General features: G+C 30.9%; 1 protein-coding gene across 1 annotated transcript; it reads left to right on the top strand.

Moving 5' to 3' along the window:
* Positions 1-2,083: 2,083 nt before the first annotated feature.
* Positions 2,084-13,840, top strand: LOC143079771 (sialate O-acetylesterase-like). The gene is made up of 9 exons (XM_076255354.1): positions 2,084-2,226; positions 3,379-3,698; positions 6,319-6,463; positions 7,495-7,666; positions 8,186-8,280; positions 9,481-9,611; positions 10,919-11,073; positions 12,162-12,360; positions 13,570-13,840. Exons 1-9 carry the CDS (start codon positions 2,166-2,168, stop codon positions 13,819-13,821), a joined length of 1,530 nt encoding a protein of 509 aa, XP_076111469.1. The 5' UTR covers positions 2,084-2,165; the 3' UTR covers positions 13,822-13,840.
* The last annotated feature ends 513 nt before the right edge of the window (positions 13,841-14,353 follow it).

Raw genomic sequence — 14,353 nt, 5'->3', positions numbered from 1 at the left:
CACAAAGTATGAAAAGGCCAATAATTAATTGTTATGTAATTAGTTGCTATATTGTGATGTCCATACTTGAATGAATTTAGCTTCTTTGTTATAATTCATAGCATCCCAAAATATTTTATAGATTCTTGCACAACACAGTTTGACCTCCAAAACGGTGTCTCAGATTTTTCCTATTGTATTTCATTCTCTCATAAATCTTCAATGAAGTTTGCAACATCAATTCATAAGAGATAACTAAATTCAATTGGGTATAAAATTTGTTCTATTGATGTTTTCGGAAATCTGAGACAGTTTTGGAGGTCAAGCTGTGTTGTACAAGAATCTATAAAATATTTTGGGATGCTATGAAGAACAAATACGCTAAATTCATTCAAGTGTGGACATCACAATATAGCAACTAATTACATAACAATTGATTATGTAATAATTATGTCATAATGAAATTATCACAATTTGAAAGATTAATCTTTCTTCTTTCTTTTGGTACCTCATTTATAAAATATAAAGAAGGATGAAATGAATTACATCAGTTTAAAGTTGTCTGATTGGGAGTGAAAACATCTTTGTATTGTGCTACCTTAAGTCGCATTGCTAGGTGTGTGGGTGTGTGTGTGGGGGGTATGGGGGTGTGGGGGTGTGTGTGTGGGGGGGTGTATGTGTGGGGGTGCGGGGGGGTGGAGGGTTTGTTTGTGTGTTCTGTTTGTATCTGATAAATCAAGTCTTTTTTAACTGACTTGTATAGTTTGTTCTGATGTATTACTATCCCTGGTAAGGGGAGGGTTGCACCCGCAAACCTTGCATCATTTTGTATGTGCATGTCTCTAACCAGAATCTAATTTAGTTGTTGTCTCTTTGCTATATATCTTACTTCACCATAAAGTATGCACATTTCGACAAATAATCAAATCCACTCAGTAATGATCTTGAACTGACAATTTTAAACCTTATTCAAGCATGCAATGAAGATATGATAAAATAAAATTTAGAAATCAACAAACAAACAAATCCGTATAACGAATTAAAGCTGTTTGTATGAAGGATGCTTATTCGTTGTTATGTATATTTATAAAATTACCAGACATACATATTATAGACTTAAATCTTAATCTCTGGAATACAATACGGACATTTTCATTCGTTCGATATAGATTAAATATTTAACGGGTGTTAAATGTTTTTAATTTTCACAACGTTACACATTGTAAACTCATTCGTATACAGTTTATATGGTTTATATATAAATATTACATTTAGCAACGGTACTAAGTTACTGTTGTACTGATTTTTGTTTGGATAAATCGCCTCAAATTGATAAGCACTGAAGCAATGAAATACAATATACAAACAAAATATCAATAAGTGATCATGAACCGGCTGGACGATATAACATGTATATGTCACACAAAGAGAGATTTAGCTAGATTAACCAGGTTTAATCCACCATTTTTACAGAAGAAAATACCTGTAACAAGTTAATGATTTAATATATGAATTTAATATACTCAATATATTAGTATTGTAGAAAGTTACTTTAATGTTATTTATTCTTATTATTTGCTGCATCATTATTTCAGTTTATCTAATTTGAATTCCTGCTACATGTATATAACTGTTCTCTGACTGTCACAAATGAAAATATGAGTTCCATCGAAAGAAAAGAGTAAAATCACAAAAATACTGAACTCCGAGGAAACTTCGAAAAGGAAAGTCCCTAAATAAATGGCAAAATCAAATGATAAAACACATTACATGAATGGACAACAACTGACATATTCCTGACTTGGTACAGGCATTTTCAAATGTAGAAAATGGTGGATTGAACCTGGTTTTATAGCGCTGAACCTTTCAATTGTATAATAACCGCGTGTTTCATGTCTTGGTCCATAATCTTAGTATGCGAAAGAACGCTTATGAAACATTCAACACATATAAGAATGATAACAAAATTTATGTCAGCTTCAAAGGAGATTACTGAAGCAGTACAACTCCATAGAACCAATAAACTGAAAGCAATAGTAGGGGAATAACAAATTGTAAAAAGACAAACAGCGAAGGACACATGTACTGTAACTTTGTGATTACGGTTTCTTATCTTGATAATGTTCAAAGGTTACAAAATTCGTCAATTTACAGACAAGCAAGCCGTATTCTGATAGAAAGAAACTATGAAGTTGTTAATATCTTTTGCCATTATTTCGGTCATAAGCTTAACCTATGGAAATGAAAGTAAGTACGGTTTTTTTTCATGATCAATAATACACGCAATTAAAAACGTTGATGATTTAATGATACCTTGTATCAAAATTTTTGTTTTTAAAAAGAATATTGTAAACGCCTGAAAATATTAATTTCAAGATGTTAAACCAGCTCCTCCGATAGGCACGCAATATTAAGCAATTATAGGCGCGCAGAGTTGGGTTAATAATACTAGTAATGTTTTTGATAGTGTGTCATTGGACTAAAGAATTCACATGTAACTTGTCAGCTGGCATTCAGCTTACTAACCAGTGAACATTTACATATAATAAAAACACTATACTATATCTTGCATACAATATATTGATTCATACAAATGTGTGCATCAGCTTATTAATGATATAACGAATGAGGCCTATGTAAAACTAAAATCTAATGCATTTCCACTGACAGTCAACATGACATTTTCCTCGTATTTGGAGTCCTAAATCCATATCATTAATTTTAATCAACATCCAACCATTCAGTGTTCAGTCATGTAAAGAAAGGCTGTGGTATATCAATTTATGACGCAAAAGTATTACTCGGACACAAACATGGTCTACGAATGAAACCGCTCTTATTTTGCTGTTCTTCATTCTTAAAGGTTTAACTATGTCCGTAACATAGAGCAAAAACTCTCACCACACACCAAGTTAAAGATTGCTTTAAGTACCGGTTGAACGGAATTTGTTGCTAGATGTGGATTACGATACAACTGTTTATCAAAGAAAACAGCTGCTGAGTAGTTTCAGGAAACTATAAATTAGATCTGTCAAAAAAGAAATCCAACAAATAACATCTGACAATAAAAACGTGTAATCAAGTCAATCAATGCATTCATGTAGCTTCATAAATATACTTGAATGGCCATGTTGTAACTTCATTTGATAAAATTCAATTTTTTTTTTAAATGTTTAGAATGTTCCCTCTTCTCAAGAAATGCGATTGCTAGCGTTTTGTGTGTTTCGTAAACAGTTTAATACTTTTATTATTATGAAAAAAAGGTCAAAAACCAATAATTGTTTGAACCTGGAATAAATTTTAGTACAACTAATTTGAATTTTGTTTAACCCAAATGGGTCTCTTACATAACATTTACATATGAAGGGTGTGTGAAGATTACTATAACCTGAATTTCAGAAAGGGCAGTCACTTTTTCGTTCTCGACATTTTACGCCAATCATATGGTACTCCAAAGAGGACCCCGTGGTGCATCTGTATGGGGACATTCTCCAAAACATGGTGATAAGATCGATTTGTATCTAGACGACCAACACAGCGGAAGAATAACAGTAAACTCTCATGGAATTTGGCAAGGTGTTGTACATAACCCTGGGGGAAACCATGGTTACATACTGACTGCTTCATCATCACTTGGAAATATAACTCTCAAAGATGTATGGTTCGGGGATGTCTGGTTGTGCTCTGGACAAAGCAATATGCATTTTCTTGTCGGCGATGTAAGCTTAGGCAATATGTTATGATGTTCACATTTTGAAATAAATGAATTGCTTTGTGATAAATAATTGAAAACCCGATGTATATCTGCATAATCAAAAGTTAGCTACAAAGCAGCATCAATGTGTTTCCGTTTTTGAAAGGAAAGCACATAAAACGCAGTGAATTTATATTAATCTATTTTGGTTATTTACACTCTAACCTCGACACATTACTAAACATTAACGGGCTTGAACGTTTACCCTTATGTAGTGTTAATCACCTTACAAGATATATCAACATTGAAATAAAAGCATTTTACTCCAGCTGCAAGAAAAGCGATTTTATACAGTGAATTAGGCACATCATATTACTTTGATTTCTTTTCAAAGACGAATATTTTATCATTGTCCTAAAGTCATATTCATACGATCTTAATTCATAACAAACTCTCTCTCATCAAAGGAACGGGTTTTTTTTTTTACTTACATACATAATATAGGTAAACAAAAGAGATCACTCGCGGATGTCGGAGTGTCTCTTTGAAAATAATAAAAATCCAGAACAAAACTTCACAAAAACCTCACAGAAGACTTTTTTTATTAAGTAACACGAAAATTACTGAAACTTTTGGTGAACTCGAATTTGATTTTTTTTGTTTTGCATTTGACAAATGGTTCAAACCAAAATGATTTTGGGTATTTATCAATGAGATCGCAATAAACCACAGCTACCAAAAAAAACATATAGAGGTCATCTAAATGAGTTTAAACAGGAATACTCCGTTTGGTGTTCCGACAAATACAGTTGTTTGTTTTATCTCTCACATGATGTATAATTGTAAAGATCAACGTGTCGTGACCTGATCGGAGTACTCTGCTTTTATTTATTCCTTACATTAACCAAATCCACGTTTGTTGGAAACAATCATAACAAATATTCAAAGACTTATATCTTGATATGCCTTTTATGTTGCAATTTCCAATAGGGATTTCTTTTAAGGGTTATAAAACTGTACCTCCTTGACTATGATGTTAGTAAAATAAAATAGGATCGAGAATGGAAGGCTTATATGAACTATTTTTTTTTTCATATATTAAAGTTTAGGGCTGTGTGGCATATTATCATCGTTTATATGCACCGAATATCTAAGACTTTAAACTTATACTAAAATTCTGTAATAAACCTAACTTCACTTTGGGTCTTCCTCAGAATTCAATGACCCTGTTGGTGTGTATTTATACTGGTTCCCAAGTTATGTTTCTACAAGATGACACATTGAGATCATATCAGGGAACCAGTAGGTAATCAAAACAAAATATCTATGAATATTATACATCTCCGAAAAAAAGAAGTGGTTAATGAAACAGCATAATGTTCAAAGTGTAACCTGTAAGTTCCGTGATGTTTTCTGTTGATATTGGTGAATTTAGCTTTTTGGACACAATTTCTGTAGGAACATTAGATTTTATATAATTCTATAGTTTTTGATAGTTACAAAGCAATTGCATACAATCGTAGCTAAACATCACAAGTTATTTTTTCATTATTATACCTTTCATGCATATAGCTTTTTGAAGCTTTGCAAAAGGGGGACTTTTTTCAGTAATTTTTTTTTTTTGAATATTATTTTTCCTCAAAGATTTATGACAGGCCTAAACCATATTATAATGTCGATAAAGTGTAGGGATCGGTGGTGGTTCAAAACTTTAAGTTCTATTATTTTAAAACACTGACACCCCATTATAACTCGTATAAGGTTTAAGGTAGATCATAAGTATATATTTTTTGAGACAGAATTTTCTTATAATTTGCCAAAATGAAGATTTTTCTATGCTTTTTTCAAAAATGTAAAAAAAAGTATAGGTAACCGTGCTATTTTTCAAGCTATGAGTCGTTGAAAATTGACTAAATTTGGTTTGAAAAAACACATTAGTGTGCATAAAAAAAATTCTATGTGATAGAATTTTAAAATAAATTGTGAGAAGATAGGTTTCATAATATGTTTTAAGAAAATAAAAAGAAAACATAGTGTCACCGAACTTGTTTTCTTGCTACAAGTAAAAATAAAAAAAATCCCTATTAGCCAAGTATAAATTTTATACTGAAAGAGTTATCTTCCCTTAAATGGCTTATTGAAAACAATGATTTAAAAAACCAAAATATTTGATATTTGTTAAAATGTTATGAATAAAACAATAAATTAACAAGTTTTCTTTATATAAATAAACAGTCTAACCATTGAATTGCAAATCTGTCTCCAAATTTGCAGATTTAGTCAAATAACTAGACCGATTTTGTACTGTGATTGTACAATCCAAGATGGCGGTATACCATGAATCTACCTTAAAAGGTGGAAAGAGAAAACATATAATTAAAGACGAAACAGAAGTCTAATTTACAGAAGAAACTTTATTTTTTCGTGAGTGTGCTTTAACCTTTTTTGAAAAAATATAACAAGATCTTTTATTGAACATTGATAGATAGGTCATTTACTTATAAACATGCCTTTGTCAGTCATATTATTTGTCCTGTATTCAAATATCAAAATAAAAAGAATTACAATTTGTAAAATTGTTTAATTCTAAAAAAAAAAAAGATATTAAACAAATCCTTGAAATATCTATCAAATATTTTATGTAGCTGGCTAACGCAACAGAGGAGATTAGCGATACTTCAAGACACCAGGATATCAGATTATTTAAAGCTAAAGAACATTTGTCTACAACTCCGCTCAAAGAATTTACCAGGACAAATTTACGTGAAAGATGGTTACTGCCGAAAGCAGGTAAAAGAATAACTTTTTTTTTTTTCATTCATTTAGATTGGTTCTTCGTGTTCATTGTTGCTGAAAATTGTCTTATTTAAATTATTATTTCAAATAAATTGTTATCTCACCTTTGTTTTTCACTTAAATTGGTATCTTACTTGTATTAATGTTTCACTTTTATTGTTGTGTGTTTTAATTTTGTCTTATATATACTGCTGTCTCAATAACATTTTCTCAGTAACATAGTTGTAGTCTTATATTGTTTTCTGAAATTATTTTCTCATATTTTATTTGTCTTCTTTTCATCGTTTTTCTCTCTTCCATTGTTGTCTCACCTCAATCGTTGTCTTTCTTCCGTTGTCGTTTAAGTCTAAGTCTACTTTCCGTTGTTGTCCTACATTCATTATTTATTCCTTTCTTCTATTGTTGTCTATATTCCATTATTGTCCCTTTATAATTGTTGTTGTCCTTCTTGCACTTTAGTCTCACGTTCGTTGTTGTGTTTCTTCTAATGTTGTCTTACTTCTACTATTGTTTTATTTCCATTATTTTCATGCTCCGTTGTTGTCTCATGTTCATTGTTTTCCTTCTTCCATTGTTGTCTCACGTTCATTATTTTCCTTCTTCCATTGTTGTCTCACTTTCAATGTTGTCTCTTTCCATTCTTGAAACTATTTAATTATTGTCCTACTTCCATTGTTGTTCTACTTCCATTGTTGTTCTACTTCCATTCCATCCATTGATTCTTCACTTTATTTTCTCTTGAACCTTCAATTTCTTTGTTTACTTACTTCAATTAGTGTTCTAACTCCGTCGTTGTCTTACTTCCATTGTTGTCTCACTTCAATTATTGTCCTAATTACATTTTTTGCTTACTCCAATTATTGTCTTCTTTCCTTTTTTGTCCTATTTCCATTTTTGTCTTTTCTCCGTAGTTGTCCTACTTCCTGAGTCGCCTAACATACATTACGGTCTTGTTTCATTTAGTCTAACACTTCGCGAAAAATACTACAAGTTTCTAAATCAAAGTGTTTTATTTTTATTTTTAGCAACTGTCAAATATTTCTCAGCTGTTTGTTGGTTATTTGGAAAATATTTATCATCTCATGTAAGTTATCCTATTGGATTGATAGACTCAGCTTGGGGAGGTACTCCGATAGAAGCATGGTCGTCACTAGATGCTCTTCAGAAATGCAATTCAACACAACAACATTTAAGTCCGTAAGAATGTCTTAAATGAATTTGTAAATGTTTAGATTATTGATAGTACAGTATAATTGCTGTGCATACTATTTGTCATAGAATCTATTGCTTTTGTATTTGTATCTTGTATTGTGTTATACTTAGTTTTGTACTTATGATGCATGTGTTTTCTAAAATATTAAAATTTTGAAAATTCTGTTCAATATAAAATATATACGGACTTCAAAATTCACATGATTTATATAAAAACTATTTCAAATATAAAACTCAAACAAACAACTTTGTTCCGAGGAAAAGAAAATAAAGCGGACAATATTTTACAATATCAGTCACTGTCAGTACGTATTAATAAAGGAGATAACAATTACAGTTTTTGATACACCCAATTTTGGACCAACTAGTGTGAATAATTGCCAACCGTTTTACGTCTTTTTTTAGAGAGAAAATAAGAAATTTAGAAATCATCTAAGGAAATGTAAATTTATTTTTTTCTACTTATTTACATACATTAAATTTCTATTCACACTTGATTTCCAGATCACCTGTAACTTCACGCTCGAATAACGTGTTATGGAATGGGATGATCCATCCTTTCCTAAAATCTACAATATATGGAGCACTTTGGTATCAAGGTATAAAAAATATAATTTTGTATGTTGTTGGTTTTTTTTAATCTGAAAGAAGTAAGTAGAATCATCCGAAAATATGCAATGTATGCATTGAGTGCATACATTGTTATGCATTCAATATGTTCGGTTTGTTATTTAATTTTTGCTGTAGTAGTTTTTAACGACACATTAGCGAAACAAAATTGAGAACTTTATTTTTATGATGATTATAAAATAAAAATTAACAAACAGACAGCTTATAATCATTTTACATGCAATCAAATCGATCGCTTGTTTATATTCCTACCAAAAAATGTGAGTACAAACATCTCATTGACTACAAGATAAAAAGTGCTTAGTATGATCCAGTAGTCAGTTTGTCGGTACTGACATGGTTAATACTAATAAAATTGTCCGTTTACCAATTTCATTAATAAAGAAACTAAGGTCTTAATTCCCTCTGACAAGGTTGGCCTTATATGGATTTGGCTATTTTATAAAGTTACTTTTAGCTCTTCAATTGTTTCGGTTCCTACAAAATCTTTGGCTTTGAAATATTTGACCTTGAGCGTTTCTGATGGAGTTATTTTTTTTATATATGTAACGAGTCTTTTTCTGAAAACATAACATTAGGATTTTAAAATATTTTGCATCAAGGAAACCTTAATCAGAGAACTATTCTTAATTGCTGAAAAATCAGCTTTGAAATGGTCCAGCTAATAATAAAGCGTGATAGAACCATTTTTCAGTGTTGTCTTCATAAAGATCCTTAAAACAGGAAGGTGTAAAATCAAAAATACAATAGTCTTTCAATGACTTCAAGATTTCCAAAATGTTTTTTTATAAGTAACAAACCATGGTTGATCAATTACAGATATGAATAAAGTTTGGAATAATTTCGCAATATGAAAAACATTAATTTGTGAAAATCCATGAAAATCTAAATCTGAACAAATACAGACCCTGCATCAATATCTCATCTGTGAGATGGTTCATCATTGAAAGTCATACTGTATAATTTCACTTTAAGTTACCGACAATATTATAAAGGTCCATCTAATTTGTCCCTCTAGGTATCAGTCACTCTATACTCCGAATCTCTGGTTACTATATATCGCTATTTGTTAGACGTTTTTCTGTAGTCCATGGAATTTTAATTAACCAGTTTTACAGAGGTAGGCGCGGATCTATATTTCATAGTTTATAATCACGTCCTAATTGCAGGAGAGGCAAACTATGGAAATGCGTTTGATTACGCATGCAGATTTCCGGCAATGATAGACGATTGGCGCTCGAAGTTCCATGCTGCTTCTCTACAAACCGTTGATGCTATGTTTCCATTTGGATTTGTCCAGGTTAGAAAATATGCAATCCATATACCTCAGAACCGAAGTACTGACATTGAAATACGCATATATATTTCCTGCGATTTGCAGTGAAAAATTAAGGAAAGAATTTTAAAATTTAGGATATATTTTCTTCGTGCATAGCTCTGATTCATTTTCTAAGTTTGGTTATACTTTAATCCTTTTTTTTGTTGTTGTTCTATTCGTTCTTTAATAGGTTTAGATATACTACTCTCAAGTATTACTAAACATACACAATTGTCGATATGATATACATAGCAAAGTGTAAGTTTTGTCGTAGTTGGGAGAGTAACACTGTAAAATTTAAAATGACAATTTTTTTAATCAAAAGTATATTTATATAAGTTACAATGAATTTTTGATTTAATACATTCACTGAAAACTACCCGCGATTACACCAAATCACATGAAATTTTTATAATTATTTTATAAATTACCTGACTTATTAAGAAAAATAAAAAGATCATGTGTTTGATAAAAATAATCTGTGTTTCGTATACAGGTACAATAGTCATTGCCCTAATAGCTGGTCAATCCAGAGAAAGGACAGACAGACTAGCTTTATAACTATCCATTACTTTATGCAAAAGTGAAAAATCTTCATATCTAATAAAAATTCGTAAGTGTACCGCCTACTTTTGCTGTTGTTTATGTTTTCGTTGTGATAGGGGAATGCACATGATAATTTAAAGCAAATGAAATAAAGCGTTTGAAATGTCTGAAAAAAGTTATGCTGGTACAAAATGAAAACACTATGCAATCAAATCTATAGATTTATAAATAAACTACTTCGCTGGATACGACCGCAAATGTCCAACCCCGAACAGATGGGGCCAAAATATTCAAGCTTCATACTAGATTGAATATTGATTGTGATTTAATATTTGACTTTTTATAGGTTATTACACAGAATAAATATAATCTATATATACTTGAAATTGGTTATATGATTTAACGTTATATTCAACCGAAGATTTCTTGCATTTATGCAATACACTGTGCTGTTGCGCAATACTTAGTAAATCTTTTCTCAGACTATATTCAAAGAATTAGAAAATAAATTGTGACCCCCAATTTTATTTTTAGAAAATTGACAATTTCTTAAATCTTGAAGAATAAAAATTGAACCCCCATAAAAATAGGTTTGAAGAGAATTTTCTTTTTCTTGAGAAAAAAAATGTAATCTCTCCCACAAAAATAACAATTAGAGAAAATGTACAAATTAAGAGACATCAAAACACTTAAACATACATGTAAGTTGCTGTCACTTTTTCACGTTTTTTTTTTTTACTCAGTTAGCACCGAATAGAAATACGTCAGAAATAGGTACATTTCCACTGGTACGCTGGGCACAGACAGCTAATCATGGAAGAGTTCCAAACAATCGATTAAAGAATGTCTTTATGGCAGTTGCATTAGACCTCCCAGATTATGCATCTCCACGTGGGACGTATGTATTCTTATCCAATCCGTATTTTCCAAATACTATTTGTTTTTTATTTAACCTACCCCGTACGATTTATTTTTAAATTTGTACCAACTTGTTATCTTTACCATACCTATACCAGTCATACTAGTAGATAGTTACCAGGAACAATTTCTTTTCCACATAAGCATTTCGAGAACCATATACTATTATGTAGTAAAAACTTATCAAATATACTAGCTTTATACTTTGGTACACATGATGGGTGTTTTGTGAATAAGACTTATGAGTGAAGCTGGAATCAATAGTTTGACGCCAAATTAAATACAATGTTGAAGAACATTAATAACCGAAAATTCCGAAAAATTGTGCAAAAAACGACAATCATGCAATATATACCTTGAGTAGAAACACTTCAGTATTGTGAAAATTAAAACACTTTATTAAACAGAAAATGTGTAGAATTGAAAATCAAGCGCCATATATCATATAGTTGACGATTATCAATTTTCATACTCTTGTTTTATTGTCTTTAATTAGTCTAATATGCTTGGTCTGTATGCCATGTTGTGCTTTTTTGTTAAAATATTTGTTGGTCTTTTTTATATAGTGATTAAGATTATAACACAATGTAAACTGCTGTATTTTTGACATTTTCATCTATTATATCTGTTTGTTTTATTCACGCATCGTTGCCAGTAAAATGAAATTTGATGCGACTGTCATACAAGTGAGAGGTTTTGCTAGTTATAAAACCATGTATAATCCACCAGAAAAATGCCTGTACCAAGTCAGGAATATGACAGTTGTTATCCATTCGTTTGATGTGTTTGAACTTTGATTTTGCCATTTAATAAGGTACTGTTCGTTTTGAATTTTCCTCGGAGTTCAGTTTTTTTGTGATTTTGCTTTTTTCATGCGTTTCCCTCAGTTTTAGTTTGTAACTCGGATTTGATTTTTCTCAATCGATTTATTAATTTCGAAATATTTTATATACTGAACAATGACCATGATGGTCAATGTGCATTAGGGATCATGGACATATTTACAAATTCACACCATCAAATTCTTATTAATTCTTTGAATGATTAACATTACTTTAATTTTCACAGCATTCATCCTCGTCTAAAGCATGATGTCGCAGCTCGTTTAGTTTTAGGAGCTTTAGCAGTTGCGTATAACAGAAGTGGAATTGATTATCAGGGTCCGTATCCTTCATCATATACCTTACATCGTCATAGCAATACTCTTACTATAGAATACGACAATGGAAGATCGCCCATTGATGTAAGAAACACAAACGGATTCCAAGTGAGTTAATAAAACCTATAGGTTGACTGCTAGGAACTGAAAATTATAATTTAACTTTTTTTTAAACACTCAACAGTAAACACCAGCTGATAACACTTATAAATATTCTTGACATAAATTTGTTTTCTAAATACACAAATGAAATTGCACCCTTAAAGTGATTACCGTATTACAGAAATGTTCAATTAGTGTGCAATAAATTATTATTTATAAAAAAGAAGATGTGGTATGATTGCCAATGAGACAACTGTCCACAAGAGAACAAAATGACACAGACATTAACCGCTAAAGGTCACCGTACAGCCTTCAACAATGAGCAAAGCCCATATCGCATAGTAAACTATAAAAGCCCCGATATGAAAATGTAAAACAATTCAAACGAGAAAACTAACGGCCTTTTTTTTTGCCTGTCCAAAGTAGAAATAAAGTGATTTTACTGGCTGGCGATATATAAGTAATTTAGAACTTTAATTAAATGATTCCACTTGGTAGAAGTGTACGTTCTTCAACTATAGACGTCCGGCCAACACCAATGAAGAGATTAAAACTCATACTGTATAAGAAATTATAAGGTTTATATCTCAATGTTTTTTTTCCTTATGAGTTTATGGCAGATAGTTTACAGTTTATATTAAACCTGCCTTGTTTAGGTACGAGGCAATTACTAAATAAATTATACAATTATAGACTGTGTAGGAGGTCGGTAAAAGCTTATATCGACATAAGAGAAGCATAGTAACTAAGACGAAATGTGGGATTTATATTTCTCTTTAGGTCGACATAAAATCGTGTTGATCTCAACCGATGGCTACAATTGTTATATTATCAATCAACAACGACAACATGCAATGCATGAACTATTTTCATCAGCATAGAAATAGTGTTTGCATGATTCTAGTTTAAAAAATAATTATAAGTATTGAATGATTCTTTTTGTAATTTTTTAGGGTTGGAAAGGCGATGGCCGTGCGCACATTTTTAGAATGAAAAATTTGAGTATTTTAGAATTTATTCTGAGTAGCATGCTGTATGCCCTGGGCAAGATGCTGTTTTGACATACAAAAACAAAAACACAACAGTATTTGCGTCATGCTGTTAAATACAAATGTACATGTGTTCAAGTTATAACGAATTACAAATCCTCAAAAAAATTTGATTAATGATATATGAATATGTTGTACAATTTATCGTTCTGGCAATTTATTTCAGATTTGCTGTTCAACATCTCATAAAGTTTGTTATGCATATGCTGGTGATAATGGTTGGACCAATGCACCAATAAAAAGTCATGATACATCAAGTATAACTTTAGATACATCAAAATGTAACCTAAGTCACCATTCTATTGGTGGATTACGATATGAATGGGGTGAAAGTCCGTGTGCTTTTAAGAAATGTGCTATCTATGGGGCATCAAACTACCTTCCTTCACCGCCCTTTATTATACCAAGACTTTTCTAATAAAAAAAGCATTCTAAAATATTTGTTCTTGATGAGTTCCATACGACCTGAAAACAACATCTCATACTATTTACATTTGAACATGATACAGATCCTTAAGTGTTGAAAAAAAATGTTTGACAAAAATATAACATGTGACAGAAAATATACTAATAATGTTGATTTCTGCCTTCATATACTAGTATAACAAATGTCTTTATATGTACATGTTTGTGTATTATCATATGTTGCTAACACAGTTCACATGAAAAGCATGTCAGTTTGTCGATTAATCATATCTACATTATGACTTCTTCAGTCTATAGCACGACATAAATGGATTTAAACGATTCTCTTTTTAACTATTTTGATCTGAGCGTCACCGATGAGTCTTATCAGGAGGCAATGTGCGTCTGGCGCATTAGATTATAGCCTTGCACTTTTGATAACTATTTATACTTTAAATTTTGAAGTCAAATAATGCAATACAAAAAAAAATACTGTTCAGTAACAATTCAAACTTTCTTTACAAAAACAGGTTTACTTATTCACA

This window comes from Mytilus galloprovincialis, chromosome 1, assembly GCF_965363235.1.
Source record: "Mytilus galloprovincialis chromosome 1, xbMytGall1.hap1.1, whole genome shotgun sequence".
Lineage (NCBI taxonomy): Eukaryota > Metazoa > Mollusca > Bivalvia > Mytilida > Mytilidae > Mytilus > Mytilus galloprovincialis.
The sequence above is the reverse complement of the archived record's forward strand: the minus strand, read 5'-3'. Positions and strand labels throughout refer to the sequence as shown.